The sequence below is a fragment of the Lontra canadensis genome, unplaced genomic scaffold (assembly GCF_010015895.1).
Source record: "Lontra canadensis isolate GAN:19392208 unplaced genomic scaffold, GSC_riverotter_1.0 scaffold11, whole genome shotgun sequence".
NCBI classification, from domain to species: domain Eukaryota; kingdom Metazoa; phylum Chordata; class Mammalia; order Carnivora; family Mustelidae; genus Lontra; species Lontra canadensis.
Window position 1 is genome coordinate 11,524,119 of NW_022631005.1, and position 14,931 is coordinate 11,539,049.

General features: G+C 44.6%; 1 protein-coding gene across 1 annotated transcript in view; it reads right to left on the reverse strand.

Moving 5' to 3' along the window:
* The window catches only part of KIF5C (kinesin family member 5C), a 152,893-nt gene extending 140,154 nt beyond the window's left edge, over window positions 1-12,739 (reverse strand). The window contains exon 1 of the mRNA XM_032856096.1: window positions 12,224-12,739. Within this exon, the coding sequence (XP_032711987.1) occupies window positions 12,224-12,349 (126 nt within the window). The 5' untranslated portion in view covers window positions 12,350-12,739. The remainder of the gene's footprint in view (window positions 1-12,223) is intronic.
* Between the last annotated feature and the right edge of the window lie 2,192 nt (window positions 12,740-14,931).

Here is a 14,931-nt window from a genome sequence, read left to right on the forward strand (position 1 = left end):
ATCGGTACAAAGGACCCAAAAAGCCAGAAGCCTCCCCTAACCATCAGTCCCTCCTACCTGCGGGGTGGGAGAGTTTGCTGAAGTTTCCAGGTCCACTTGGGCAGGGCACCAGTGCCCATCACCCCAATACCAAACCTGGCCAAGTGAGTAGAGTTACGTGGTCTTTCTACCTTTCTTAACTCATCACTCCTCCATCCAGCAACCCAACCTTTTCCGGACCTTGAGATCAGCCCACCTTGGCCTGAATCTGTGGACACAGCCTAACTTACCCACTCAGCAGCATGCAGAGAAGAGACAGAAGAATAACTCCTAGAAGCCAGCCCAGGAAGCCAGACCCCACAGAGGTTAACTCACCACAAAGGCTAGATACTGGAAGGAACTAACCACCTCTCAAGGGATCCTGCCCACCAGTGACCAGGACCAAGACTGGTCTGGACACTCACCAGTTGGAATGGAATTTGTGCCCCTCTATAAGGTAGGAGACAGCTATGACAGAGAAGCAGAAATCCCTTCCCCCAAGACTATCCAAAGTTTCTGATGTCACATGGAGTTGTTATTTAGCCAGATTCCCAGAAGAAAATCAATGATCTCTGAGGAGTGAGGTACCAGACATTGTTCAGAAAAAAGCTATGACATAACCTCTTCAGTGAATTGAAGCAGACTGCTTTTCGTTTCCTCATGAGGCAAAACAAAACCTGAAAATGGGAGAGACTGCTCTATGAGAGGACCCGAGAAAGGAAGAGTCCCCGAGACGTGTCAGTCCAGAATTGTGTTGCTGAGATCTTGAAACAAATGGCTTCTAGAACACTATTGTTGATTGGCAGCTCTTACAAGCATACACTACAGTCTCAGAAGTTAAAGCATAAATTACCAGGATTTTGATTTTTTTTTTAAATTTGTAGTTTTTCTCCAACTCCATCTCCCTTCAAAGCTTTTTTTTTTTAATTTGACAGAGAGAGAGCACAAGCCATGGGGCAGGGGTTGGGGGGGGTGATGGTGACAGGCAGAGGGAGAGGGAGAAGCAGGCTCCCCCCTGAGCAGGGAGGCTGATCCAGGACTCCAGGATCATGATCTGAGCAGAAGGCAGGCGCTGAACTAACTGAGCCACCCAGATGCCCACAAAGCATTTTTTTTTTTTTTTGAGTGAGAAAAGGAATACGAAAGACAAAAAGACAACTACAAACCTTTTTCCTTAAAGTAGTATGTTGCAGTGAATTCTGTTCTCACACATACATTTTTTCCCCTTCAGCTCTGTTGGATTTATTTTCCAATATTCAATTCACATCAAGGATCGGTATTCATGGACTGAAAAGGGAATAAATATTAATACACCTAGAAACACCTAAAAGAATTGCTGTAAATGTAGTTGGTACCAATCTGATAAGGGTGGTACTAAGCTCAGAAGACAACTGAGTGAATCTCAATCCGTCTGCTTTCCTAATGTTTATAGAACCAACTAAAGCCAGGCAAAAGCACGGGGGAGAAGCTATAACGCACAAAGCTCTTTAAATAGCTTTTCTGGGTGACACTGAACTGTTGGCACTGGTTCATTAGAAAGAATAAGTGGGATGTGACCATTGTTAAGGGAGGTGGGCCGGAAATCCTGATTAGCCTGATTGCCCTGTGTGTGGTTCTACTGTCCCACATGACTCCATAGCAAAAGCCTCCTTTTTTTGTTTCCAAGGTCGATTATGGAGGAGCATTTTCTCCTCACTTAAAATCAGTATCACCTAATATTCTGATTTGAGCAAACCATCTGCGGAAGAAATTTATGAAGTTGGGGGGAAATCTGAGTATTTGACATTAAGGAATTGCTCATATTTTAGTTGTGATAATATTATTGAGGTTTTAAAAGAGAACTGATCATATATGTATATATATATATATATATATATATCACATACACACACATACAAACACACATACATACACGTGTGTGTGTTTGTGTGTGATAGGTTAGGGATAAAATAATGTGAGATTTCACTTTAAAACAATCAGGTAATTTGGGGAGGAAAGTTGAGTAGAAGAATATACAAAAAATAAAATTGGCCATTTGTTAATGCTTAAACTGGTTGATAGGTTCTTGGGGGTACATTTTGTTATTATTTCTACTTGGTGCATGTTTGGAATTTTATACAATAAGTTTCTTAAAAGAGTACCTAATAATCAGAGGCGTTGGGAGGGGCACTCTTTCTAGGGCTTTTTTGTGAGGGTTATTTGATCCCTTTTCAACGTACCACTTGCTGCCCAGAAGGTATCACAGGCCATTCAATATTAGCACCAAGGAGAAAGAGTGCATCCACCCTATTTTTCTTTAAGACTACAATCTTGGCCTCTATCTTTTTCTGCCTCGAGAGAGAGAGTTAGCTTTTGATCACTTCCAGGAAACAACATCCTTTGGGATATTGAAACTGACAAGAGACAGCCTACAAAATCGTATGGTTTCCATTAAAAGTCTGAAGGCATTGCCGTGTTCTGGCTTTACGGGTTAACAGTGCATGACAAAGCACATACTCTTGGTAAGAATCTAATTTAGTTCAGGTATGAAGGGATGCCTTATGAGAAACACTGGCAGCAATTCCAGCTGGTAGGCAAAGAAGTGAGAGTATAAAACAGGACAATTTACCATCTCTGAACTGCTCTCGCTCAAAAAACTATGGCTGCCTTAAAATCCTCTATATCCTATTACCCAGCAATCCCAATTCTGGAGAATGTATTCTAAAACAACAATCGATCAAGTGCACAAAAAGATGTGTGCACCAATGTTTATCACACTCTGTTTATAACAGAAAGAAAAACAAGCAGAAATATCTAAATGTCTAACATTAGGAAATGGTTAAAGAATTGATTAGATATATAATAGAGTTATATACAGCCTCTAAAAATGCTGATATCCCAAGTATACCATTAAGCAAAACAGTGGGTTTCAAAACAGATTTTTACAAAATTCCTATCTTTGGTTTAAAACAAAGTATGGCATTTTACAGAATGGAAAGGTTCTGAGATACACAATGAACGTTAACTATGGTATTTCCTGGTTCGTAAAATTAAAAGTGTTTTTTACACCTTCTTCTTGCTTTTCTGCATGATCTGAGTATTTTTGCAATGAACATGAAATATGTCAGAATGCTGAAAAAACTATCTCATTTGAGACAGTAACGATAAAACCACGAAGATGTCCAAGGTAAGAAAAACAAATTACCAGAGCTGGAGAGGGGTCAGGGTAAAAACCCAAGCAAGTAACTCCAGGCTGTAACATCTAACAGCCTAGGATGATCATTCTTCTATTTCTTTCAAAAGACATCTGGTCCTGAACATCTCCTCTGTTTCAGGCACTGTTCCAGGCCTTGGAGATGTTTAAAAATGGCACACATTTCCTTCCTTCAAAGGATTTTCAGTTTTCTTGAAAGAAAGGACCTATATACCCAAATAAATGAAACACAGTGCTGGGGGAGGTCGGTCAGGAGCTATCCATGGATAAGGGGAGCACAGGAGGAAGTGTCTAATTCTGGCCAGGGCTGAGGGGCAAAAGGGCTGGTCAGAAAAATTCTCAGGGGAGGCACTAATGGGATGAGACCCTAAAAGCGAATGGATGCTTGCCATTTAGCTTCACTTTGAGGACAGTTGTTCCAGGCATGTGGGGTATAAGCAGCTGGAGTAGGGTGGGGACACTTAGCAGCCTAATCATTTGGGGGAAGAGAAGCATAGTTGGAACATGGGGTGTCGGGGTGAGGTCAGGAAGTCAGGCAGGCCCCCAATACAGGTCTTGAATGCCCCACCGAATCATCTGGGTTTCAGCTGACAAAGGCTCTCTCCTTGACCAAACTTTAGTCAGGCTCCTCTGAGCCCTCCTCTCAACTGGGCCTTGACCTTAAACTTCCGTGTCTGTCCCTGCAGAGTCCAGTGTTAGCAAGAAACTTGCTAGGGCAGTTTAGAGAAAGATCCCTCCACCCTCAATATCTCAGCACCCTTGATTACCTTGGTACTTAGATCGCGACACCTGGGTATCTGGCATGCCTTCAGCAAGAATCCTGTTAGGTCAGTTTAGCAAGAACTGATGCCTCCTTTAAGAGCTATCCATTCATCCACCTCCCCACCCCCACAACCTAGCTCCCCTGGTATCTGGAATTGAGCCTCACTTGTCTCCCCAATTCTGATAGAATTGACACCTATCACAATAATCTTCCTTCCTATTTTTCTAAGTGTCAGAATAATCCCCCCACACACACACAACCTGAGGGTACCAGGAAAGCTGAGAGGGATCTGGGCTTTCCCAAGATTAATCACTCTGACAAGAGCCCAGAGAAGTAACCACTAGTGGGTCTTATAAAACGGAGAGTTTCTGAATGCCCGCTCTATACCAGGCACTGTGCACAGCACTCTGTGTGCATTCACTCTTCTGACCATCACAATAACCCTACAAGATGGACAGTGATATTAGCCCTATTGCACAGGCCAGGAGGCTGAAACTTTAGCAGTCTGTCCAAGTCCACGCAACTAAAAGGTGCAGAGCAGGAAGATGGTCCTGGGCTGTCTAACTTATGCCAACCACGTTGAGCAATCTGAAACTCCATGTTCTCCCATGCTTTCTGCGTGATCTCCCATGCTTTCTGCACTACCATACAAGCAACAAGTCAGTCTCCTGCTGAAAGGAATTTGGTTGGCGTGCAGCAAATGGGTTAAAGGAGGACCTTTCTCAGCCACAAAAAGAGGACCTTGTAAATAACCCAAGAGAAATAAGGTGAAATTGGATCTGTCAATGGGACTAGTTTTTCTTAACTCAAGAAAAATCATTAGGGAGCAGGTAGTTCTGTTTTTGCTTGTTTAATAAGTAGACACAGGTTAGAAATCTGAGGCAGGGACCAAAGGGAACCCAGAGGTGGGGGAGGTTTCCTATTTTAAATGGGGAAGAAAAGCCAAGAATGGAAAACATTGTCATTAAATAAGGGAGTTGGGCCAGATGAGCACAGGTGGAGGCAGAGGGAAATCCCCAGTGATAACCCAAGTTATTTAAGGTAATGCAGAAATTGGCATTTATGGAGACCTGATTCCACACACCGAACAAGAGAAGAAGGAAGCCGCAATCAAGGTACATTTACTAAGCAACTAAACAACTACAGGGAAGGGGGCAGAGACCCATAAAACACACACACACACACACACACACACACACACACACACACATACACACACTCTTTCTTATAAATGATCACTGCAAATAAAAGGATCAGCTTATATAGTCTGTAAATAAACAGTCAGTGAGCTCTACCTTCATGGATGGATAGGAATTTCACAAATAAGATGAAAAAAGAGGCTCTTGCAAGCAGGAGAAGAGAGTGAACGAAAACCTAAGAAATGGGAGTACAAATGGTTTCCAGGGGATAGAGTTAAGGGCAATAATTTTGGGGGGCAAAGCTGATCCTGAAAAATGAGAAAATTACAAGGCCAATAGGAAACATGAAGGATAATTAGCATTTACTGAGCATTTTCTCTGTGCTAGATACTCTTTTGACCACTTCCTTTCATTTCATTCTAATGGCCCTGTGAGATAAGTAATTATATCTCCATTTTAAATATGATCAAACTGAGGCCAAGAAAAGCTTAACTTGAAAAACAGCCCCACAGCTAGCTAGTGAAACTTCACTCAGTTCTGTCCAACTCTCTCTGCGGCCTCTACCAACCCCAATCATTTAGGAAGTACCGACTGTGTGCTCACCTTGAACAGAGAGTGGCCTCAGGGGCACATATAGTGACTCTCTTGTGTTCACTCATCCCAGGGATTCAGAGCGTATGTTTACTGGAAACCACTAGTTCATTTTCAAGTGGTATAAACATCTCTGAACTTAGGGCACAGAAGAATGAAGGACTGATCTATCTCAACTACTGAACACTACTATTAGTATTCACTTAGACACAGTGACTGAATAAACTCTTTAAAATCCTGGCTTGGGGTGCCTCAGTGGCTCAGTTGGTTAAGCATCTGCCTTTAGCTCAGGTCATGATCCTAGAGTCCTGGGATCAAGCCCCGTGTCTGGCTCCCTCCTCAGTGGGGAGTCTGCTTCTTCCTCTGCCCCTCCCCCTGCTCTCCCTGCTTTCTCCCTGCTCTCATTCTCTCTCAAATAAATAAATAAATAAATAATAAACCTTTTAAATCAATAAAATCCTGGCTTAAAATATTACTTTTAGGAAGGAATACAAAATGGTACGACCACTCTGAAAAATCGTTGGGCAGTTTCTTAGAGTTAAATATGATTGATATAATCTTAGGTATTTACCCAAGAGAAATAAAAATTTACCCTCACACAAAAACCTAAATGCGGGGCACCTGGGTGGCTCAGTTGTTAAGCATCTGCCTTTGGCTCAGGTCATGATCCCAGGGTCCTGGGACAGAGCCCTGCTCAGCGGGGAGCATGCTTCTCCTCTTCCATTCCTCCTGCTTGTGTTCCCTCTCTTGCCCTGTCTCTCTGTCAAATAAATAATATCTTTTAAAAAAATCTTTAAAAAAACCAAATCCTAAATGCAAAGGCCTACAGCAGTTTTATTCATCATCAATCGAAGCTGGAAACAACCCAAAAGCCCTTCACTGGAAGAATGGATAAACAAACTGTGTTATATCCAAGTAACGGAGTACCACTAAGCAATAAAAAGAAATACACCATTGATACATGCAATAACAACACAACTCTCTAAGAGTTCTTAAGTAGAAGAATCCAGACTCAAAAAGATCTTTAATATGTGTTTCCATTTTCATGACAGTCTAGAAAAAGATTATAGAGAGGAAGAGAAAGTGGCTGTCGGGGGTTAAAAGACAGGAGAAGGTTTGACTACAGAGGGGTAACATGAGGGCTTTGGTTGGGAGCATAAACAAAACTTTAATATCCTGAGTAAGCTGGTGTGTGGTAGGCAGAATAATGGCCTCAAAAGATGTTCATACTCTAATTGCTCGAATCTGTGAATACATGAATGTTACAGGGTAAAAGGGACTTTGCAGATGTAATTAAGGTTGCTAATCAGATGACCTTAAAATGCAGAGATGTTGGCAGATTACCTGGGTGGGCTCACTGTAATCAGACAGGCCCTTAAAAGTGGAAGGGGGAGGCAGAAGAGTCAGGAAGACAGACATGCCATGGAAGTTGCAGGGGAGATGTGACCCATAAGAGGGACCAACGTATTGTTGGTTTTTATGACAGACAAGGGGGCCATGTGACTAGGACCTCGCAGTGGACTCTAGAATCTGAGAACAGCCAGGCCTGACAGCCAGCAAGGAAACGGGACCTCACTCCTACAACCATAAGGATTCTGCCACCAACCTGAATGAGCAAAGAAGTGGATTTGCCCCTAGAACAGAACATGGCCCTGCCATGTAGCTTGGTCTTGACCTTAGAGACTCTAAACAGAGAAACTAGCAGCTCTGATGGATTCTGATCTACAGAAACTGTGTGATAATTAACCTGTATAGTTTTTTTTTTTTTAAGATTTTATTTTTTTATTTATTTGACAGAGAGAGATCACAAGTAGACAGAGAGGCAGGCAGAGAGAGAGAGGGAAGCAGGCTCCCTGCTGAGCAGAGAGCCCGATATGGGGCTCGATCCCAGGACCCTGAGATCATGACCTGAGCCGAAGGTAGCGGCTTAACCCACTGAGCCACCCAGGCGCCCCAACCTGTATAGTTTTAAGCCTTTAATCTGTAATTATGTTACAGCAGCAAAAGGAAACTAATAGAGCATAGCGACACAACTCTGTACTTATCAAAGACCCAAGGATAGACCTATATCCCCAAAAAAGTGATTTTACTGCATATAAATTTAAAATGAAAACTGTTTAATATTCTTGGTTTTAGAGACCATTATTATGGACAAAAAGAAAAAAATGAGCCATATTTCTTTACTTCTTTAGTCTTTAATCTCCACAGTAACTCTAACTTGGAATGAGATCTCAGTCCTGGTTCTTTCTTGCCCATTCACTGCCCACAACTAATCTAAGTTCCTGCAAAGTGAGGCTACCTTCTATGCCACTGACTAGCTCGGAGCTCATGGCTGATGTCAAATAGGTCAGAACTTACTGCTTCCCTAGGACTTTGAAGAGGAAAGCCCCAAATGAGGAAACTTAAGTGTCAAGGTCTATTTCAAAGAACCTTACTGGGAACTCTCCAAGACAGAGTTTATATCAATACAGATACATCAAAACCAATAGTCAGAGCCTTAAGTAATGGCTGACTCACCAGGACTTTAAGCAGCCAACGGGGGAAGCGGGGTGGGGGGATGGAAAGTGTACTTCGAGATACGCTATAAATCCAATATTTTTCCTCTGAAGAATTCATTTATGTGGAGTCCCTTTCTAATCACTAGACCATCCCCACCCTCCACTTCCAGCTCACCACCACTGTCGATAGCTTTTCCAATTTTTAACAAAGCTGAAAGTAAATTCCCAATTTTCTTATGATATTCTGCTGTCTTACCAGGGCTGCTCAAAGGAATAGCACTTCTCTTTAAAACTGGTTTTTTACCTACTCCCTGACGCCTAGAGCCAATTAACAGCCCACAAAATAAGTTAAATACACCAAAGTGAAGACTTCTAGATTCAACAAAGAGATAAATAAATACTTATTAAGTGCTTTCTGTGGGCAAGGCCCTGGGAAGTACAAAGAAGCAAGATATAGATGGTCAGTATCTCTATACATGGCTTACAATGTCATTAGACATATGATAAAACTAATAACAATCTAAGACAACAAAGTTACAAGATCATATACAAATTATTGCCATAGGAGTTCAAAGTGGGGAGAGACTGTGGCTGGGGTGCTCAGAGAAAGGAAGCTTTGTATAGGAGCCGGGAAAAAAAATGCAAGAGTGGTAGAGATGATTCCTGCAAGACAGGACATTTTCTTAAACAGATAAATCTAGAAACTCCACCTGCAAAATCTCTCTTAACATACATCTCCATAAAAATTGAACAGAAATTTAAAGAAAAAAAAAATGACTGTGGTTTAAAAAAAGAGAGAGAGAGAATTTTGGGATTCTGAATTTAGACTAACAGCTAACTCCCCCAGAAATTCATTTTTTACATGTATCTGTTGGGAGTGAAGATGACTGACATTTCTGGATGGTTCTGGCCTTCTTTGGTCATCCACACAATCTGCACTTCTACAAGCAAGGAAAGAAATGCTCACCTAAAGCAGTCTCCACCTGCAACTGAACCAGATATGTGGGCTAATTGCAACTGAACTGACATGGGAACCATTCCACTCAGTGTACAAAACATGATAAGGGCTGCTAGAATGGTCCTTTCCTTTGGTTACACATTATTATTTTGGAAAAGAATGGTCCTAGCACAATCCCAACATCTTCAGCATCTGATGGTCTTCTGTTCTGTATGCACTCTCACCAAAAAATGTATAAAACAATGTTCATAGCAGCTTTTGTCCATATTAACCCCAAACTGGAAACGAACTAAATGTCTACCAACAGTTGACGGACAAACAAACTGTGGTACATTCATACAATGGGGTACTACAGAACAAAGAGGATAACAAACTTGCTACACACCACAGCATGGATGAATTTGACAAGCATGATGCTGACTGCAAGAAGCCACACACAAAGCAAACATACTATATGGTTTTATGTATATCAAGTTTATTTAAAAAAAAAAAACGCTAATCTATAGCATCAGAAGTTAAAAGAGTGGTTACCCTAAAGGAGAGGCAGCTAGTGACTGGGAGGGATCCTAATGGGACTTCTGGGGTCCCCAAAATGTCTGTTTTAGTCTGACCAGTGGTTACAAAGGAGTGGTTACTTACAAGAGCTTTATAAGCTGTACCCTATGAAAACACTTTTCTATGTGAATGCTTTATTTCAATAAATAAGCTTCTTAAAGAAAATTCAGAACTGTTGTATTAAAGGATTATAGTGAGATAACCAAAATTTTCACTTTACGGTTGAAGAGTTACATGCATATTCACATCCACGATTTTTTGTTTAAATTACTTATAGTCACTTATAGTGACTTTGTTATAATGTATTTAGTCAGTAACATATGTGTTCTTAGATGGGAAATAGGTATAGTTCTTAGGATCTCTGTCTTGCGCACAGATCAAAGAGGATCTTTCTATTTCATTAGTCTTGGTGTATCCCTCTTAGAAGACTGAGAAAGAATAGGAAGAGGAGGAAGAAAAAAGGGGGGAGGAGGAGGAGGAAGAAGAGGAAGATGAAAAGGAGGAAGAAGGAGGAAGAGAAGGAAGAGAGAAAGAAGGAGGAGGAGGGGAAGGGGAAGGAGAAGAAACAACAACTCCAGTCTTTTCTTTAAAACCTCTAGTGCTGCATAATTATTTGTTTAAAAAATTGTTACAAGGTAAGGGGCAGGGACTAGATGTCCCCAGTAACTCCCACTCTATCTAAACCACAGCCTGGCTCAGGAAATAGCAAATCAGACCGTAGGCTGATCCCAGCTGAGAGGTGTAACCCAAACAAGCTACTATCTGCCCCATGTGCTGGCTGCAGATCCTATATCTGCCATTAAGTATAGAATTCTCCTCCTCATCAATAACTGTAGCACACACCTTCTCTTCAAATTAACACTAAGCAGAGAGAAAAGCCCTCTGTCCTACCCTCATAGGTCAGCTCTTAGAATAAATACCAATCCACGTAGCATTTGGAGGTCAAGGTTTCCAGGTGACTGTGAAAATGGGAAGGGGAAAAGAGGTGGTCATGGGGAGCTCCCTTTCTAAGGGAGGTATGAGATGAAGCTCCTGAGCAAAGGCCAGGGCCTTGCCTCCATTACCCTTTCCCTTTCTCCTGAGAACGACCGCCTACCGATTCTGCTAGCACCTGCTAGTCCCCCGGGGGCCCTTCGCAGGGACTGCAGCACAACCTTGGTGAAGGAGGATACTGGGGTTGTTTGGGCCGGCAAACGTCAGCCTCTGGTGCTCGAGAAAGGCTTGGCAGAGGCCGGAAGAGACCCTGGATAAACTGTCACCTGTCAATCACTTGACCTAAATACACCAGCCACTGGGGGAATCGGAGGGAGGGGGTTAGCCGGAGCATGCTCAGTAATCGGGATGACATCACTTAATCAATGCCAGGGACGGGAAGGCTGCATCAGCAGCCTCGAGCGGGCTGCCAGGAATATGTCAGCGGGGATCGGGAGGCTCCCATTAACTCGGTCCCTCCCCACGCGGCTCGCATACAAAGAGGGCACCGTCAGCTACACACGCTGGGGACAACGGAGAGTGAAAGGGCGGGGGGCAAAGGCTGGTTTATTTCATTTGACATATTGCTTTAAGAACTAAGACCCAATGGTATTCCCTGCCCCCACCGCAGCCCGGGCTGCAGAAAGGGAGCCAAGTGGGAGGAGGGGAAGAGGGGACGAAGGGAAAGGTGGGGGGGGGGGGGGTTGACCCAACCACACAAAGTAACTTCTACTCCTGGCAGAGAGGGGCTATTTGGCTACGCTCTGGGCCCCCTAGCCCCACAGATGGGGGCACACAGCCTACTCTCCATCCAGGGCGAGGAACATCCGAGGGTCTGTGGACACCAGGTCGCCGCACTGGGGAGGGGTCAGACCCGGAGACCACGTCCAGGGCAGCCTGGATTGGGAGGAAGCAGGAGACACACCAGGCCTTCCCGGGGACACCAAGGCCATCAGTGTTCCCTACATCCCCCTCCTTCTGCACGCAGGGCAAGGTGAAACGCCGCGGGGAGCCGCGTCTACACGGCGTGGGAGCTCCCAGCCGAGGCTAGGATTTTTCCAGTACCTTTTTTTTCTTTTCCGTTTGCAAAGGTCGTGAGAAGAACAGGTAAAGTGTTCGATAAATCGAACTGATGCCTGGAATCATTTGTGGGGTGCAGAGATCCTACTTTAAGGGGAACCTGAGAACCCCGCTTGAGGGTAACGGGAGCACTCTACCCACGCGGCGTGGCCAAGCCTGGAACAATAGGCCCACGAGGGCCCCCACCCCGAGAACAATGGCGGCGCCGAACCCTGCCTCGCCCCCCACCTCTACTCTCGCCACCTGGGCCCGCCCTGCCGCCCCCAGTCGCCCCTCCACCGCCAGGAAGCGAACTACAGGGCGTGGGGGAGGGGGTTTCTCTTCAAGTCTATGGGAGAGGGCAACCCTGTGGGGGGATGTCCGAAGGGGTGGCGGAACACCTCTGCCGTCCGGGGCGTTCGGGAGCACGGCTGCGGCGCGAAGCAGCAGGGGAAGCCACACATCCCGGACACTTACCCCAATCACCACGGTCTCATCGCCTTTAAATTTGGGGATGAATTTGTCCCCTCGGAGAATCTCTGCTTCGTTGAGGGGCCGGAACCGGCACATCACTTTGATGCTGCATTCGGCTGGATCCGCCATCTCGGCCGGCGGCAGGGAGGGGGAGCGGGGAAGGGTGGGGGGCCGGGGCTCAGCAGGACGAGGGAGGAGGCCACGAACCGCACCGCCTGCAGCCTCCAACGAAGCTTCTCAGCAGGTCATCGCGAACTCGGCGGGCTGGGCAGCTCGGGCCGCTCCCAGACAGGGTAGGTTTCTATAAGCCTCCGGCCCCTCCGGTCCTGCAGACTTGCCTTCCCTGGCCTGGCCCCGGCCGGGCGCAGCGCTCCGGGCCCACCTGCCCGCGACCACGCGGCCGGCGGACTAGGCGATGCGCTGGGAGCGAGCCTCGCCCGGCTCAGACCTCCCGGGCTCCTGCGCGCTCAGCCATCCTGCATCAGCACCAGCGCGCTCCGCCACCTCCCCGGCCCGCCCCTTCGCCCCGCCCACCTCCGGCTCGCCCCGGGACGGTGACGTCACTGCGGAGATCCGCCCCGCCCTCGCCCCGGCTCCAAGTGTGGAAGAATCCTGGGACTTGTAGTCTCTCCACTTGCTGGTGGAAGGACAAGGATGCTACTTACAGTTGGCTTTTCGGTACAACTGTGGTACCCCAGATGCCACCTCCGAAAGCCTACAGTTCTGGTCTGGCTCCCCTCTTTATATGTTTTCATGATCTCCAAGGAAAAGCCTTAAATCAATGGCCAGCCGAAACGTTATAAAGCATTTTCTCTGTGCTGAACTGTTTTGTAAGAGTTGTGATGAAATTAAGGGAAAAAAGATTTGCATGAATATTTGAAGCCATCATTCCCCAAAATGCCTTCACATACCAGTTCACAACATATGTTAGATCAGGGACTGCTTTAATATCTGATGAAAGTTGAGGACATTTTCCATAACGAGAACCAAAAACAAATTCATACACACCCACAGATTTTTCACGCTATTTCATTGGATTTGGGGACAACAAAAGCCTGCCTGTGATTCCCAGGTTAAGAACCTCTTGATTACTATTCATGATAGTAAGGTTTACAGAACTTCTGTCTAATGCCAACTTAGAACCTGTAGAACAAGCAGAATATATACAGGATCAAGTTCTAAAGTCCTTTGCATAATATAGAACCCATGATCAGATTTTTGTCTACTTATTGGTCTCATCTCCTACACTTCTTGTCGTAATGTTTACACATTGACAAACTACTTGTGTCTTCCACCATTCATTGATTTCTGTGCTTGTTCTGATACTTTGTGTAAGCCATTTGCTCTCTAGGAGTCATCCATTCATGCTTATTACTAAGTAAGCATATTAAATAGGGCTCACAGAGTAAAAACTAATAGAAACACAACTGGAGCCACTATGGAAAAAGGAGAATTTATCAGAGGAATCCAGATTATCTTGCTTATTCAAAAAATGATTAAACAATGGAGCCAGCGAACAGACAGGCTACCAACACACTCTCTATCCCTTGACCCTGTTTCCTCTTTGTATTGGCCTCATTCTCTCTCACTCCAGATCATTCCAAATGTCAGGAAACCCACCTGCCAAAAGTCCCTGGGATTCATTCTTCAGTATCTACCACTAGATAAGGATAGATGTCTGCTTGGAGTTTGGGTTTGGAAAAAAAAAAAAATTAGGGAAAGCCTATGATTGGCATGGGCTTAGGTGTCTAGCCCTAGAAGACTCAATCAGAGTGAAGAACTTTGCAAGATCTTTGAGGAATACCATGGTGGGAAGGTCCCAAAAGAAGAGGGATGTCATTCCCAGAAAAAGACCATGTTGCTGGGCTGGCCAAACAATTAGATGTCCACTCTCCCTTTCCAGTGCTACCTTTTCCTCTTTGACTCAACTCAACCCTCCTTCCTTAGGAAGGCTTCTCTGACTTACTAAACGCCCACAAAGGATAGGTGTCCTCCTTGTTCTCCTCATAATCTCCTATGCACATCTCTATCACTACATTCTCATGGGCAATGATATCTGCCTCATCTTTATGTCTCTAGCATCTAGTGCATAGTAGTGCGTGTTGGATAAGTAATCCAACCTTGAAGGAAGTGCTACCTGAGTAAGTAAACAACCCGGCCACTTACTAGATGTGAGACCCAAGGAAATGTATTTAATTCCCTTAAGACTCCATTTTATCTTTGTTATTGGAATAATAATCATCTCATAGAGGTTTTGAGGGAATTAGAAGAAATAATGCTTTTGAAGCACGTAGCATGGTGCCTGACATGCAAATAGTACAAACCCTTGAATGTTAGTGGTGGTGGTGGTGGTGGTGGTGGTTGCTGTTGTGTGTTGAACAAATGGTGGTAAAACAAAAGCGTTACTTAGTTAATTTAAGGAATACATCTGTTGCTTTAATGCAAGTACACCTGGGAATACAGTATTTCTGCCTAGCTGCGAAGACAGACCTACTAAAACAAACTTTCATAAGCCATTATGAGTAGCACCAATTTGATTTCCTGTCCTCAGATGCAGGGAAAGTAGGTTAAAAAAGGCCCAAGCACCAAATTCTCATCATTTTAATAGTTCTTAGGCTCTGACTCAGACATCTACCATCTTTAGCAGTCACCTTCATGATATACTGGAGAGGTCAGCCCAATCCCCAGTTTCCCCAAACCCACAGAGGATT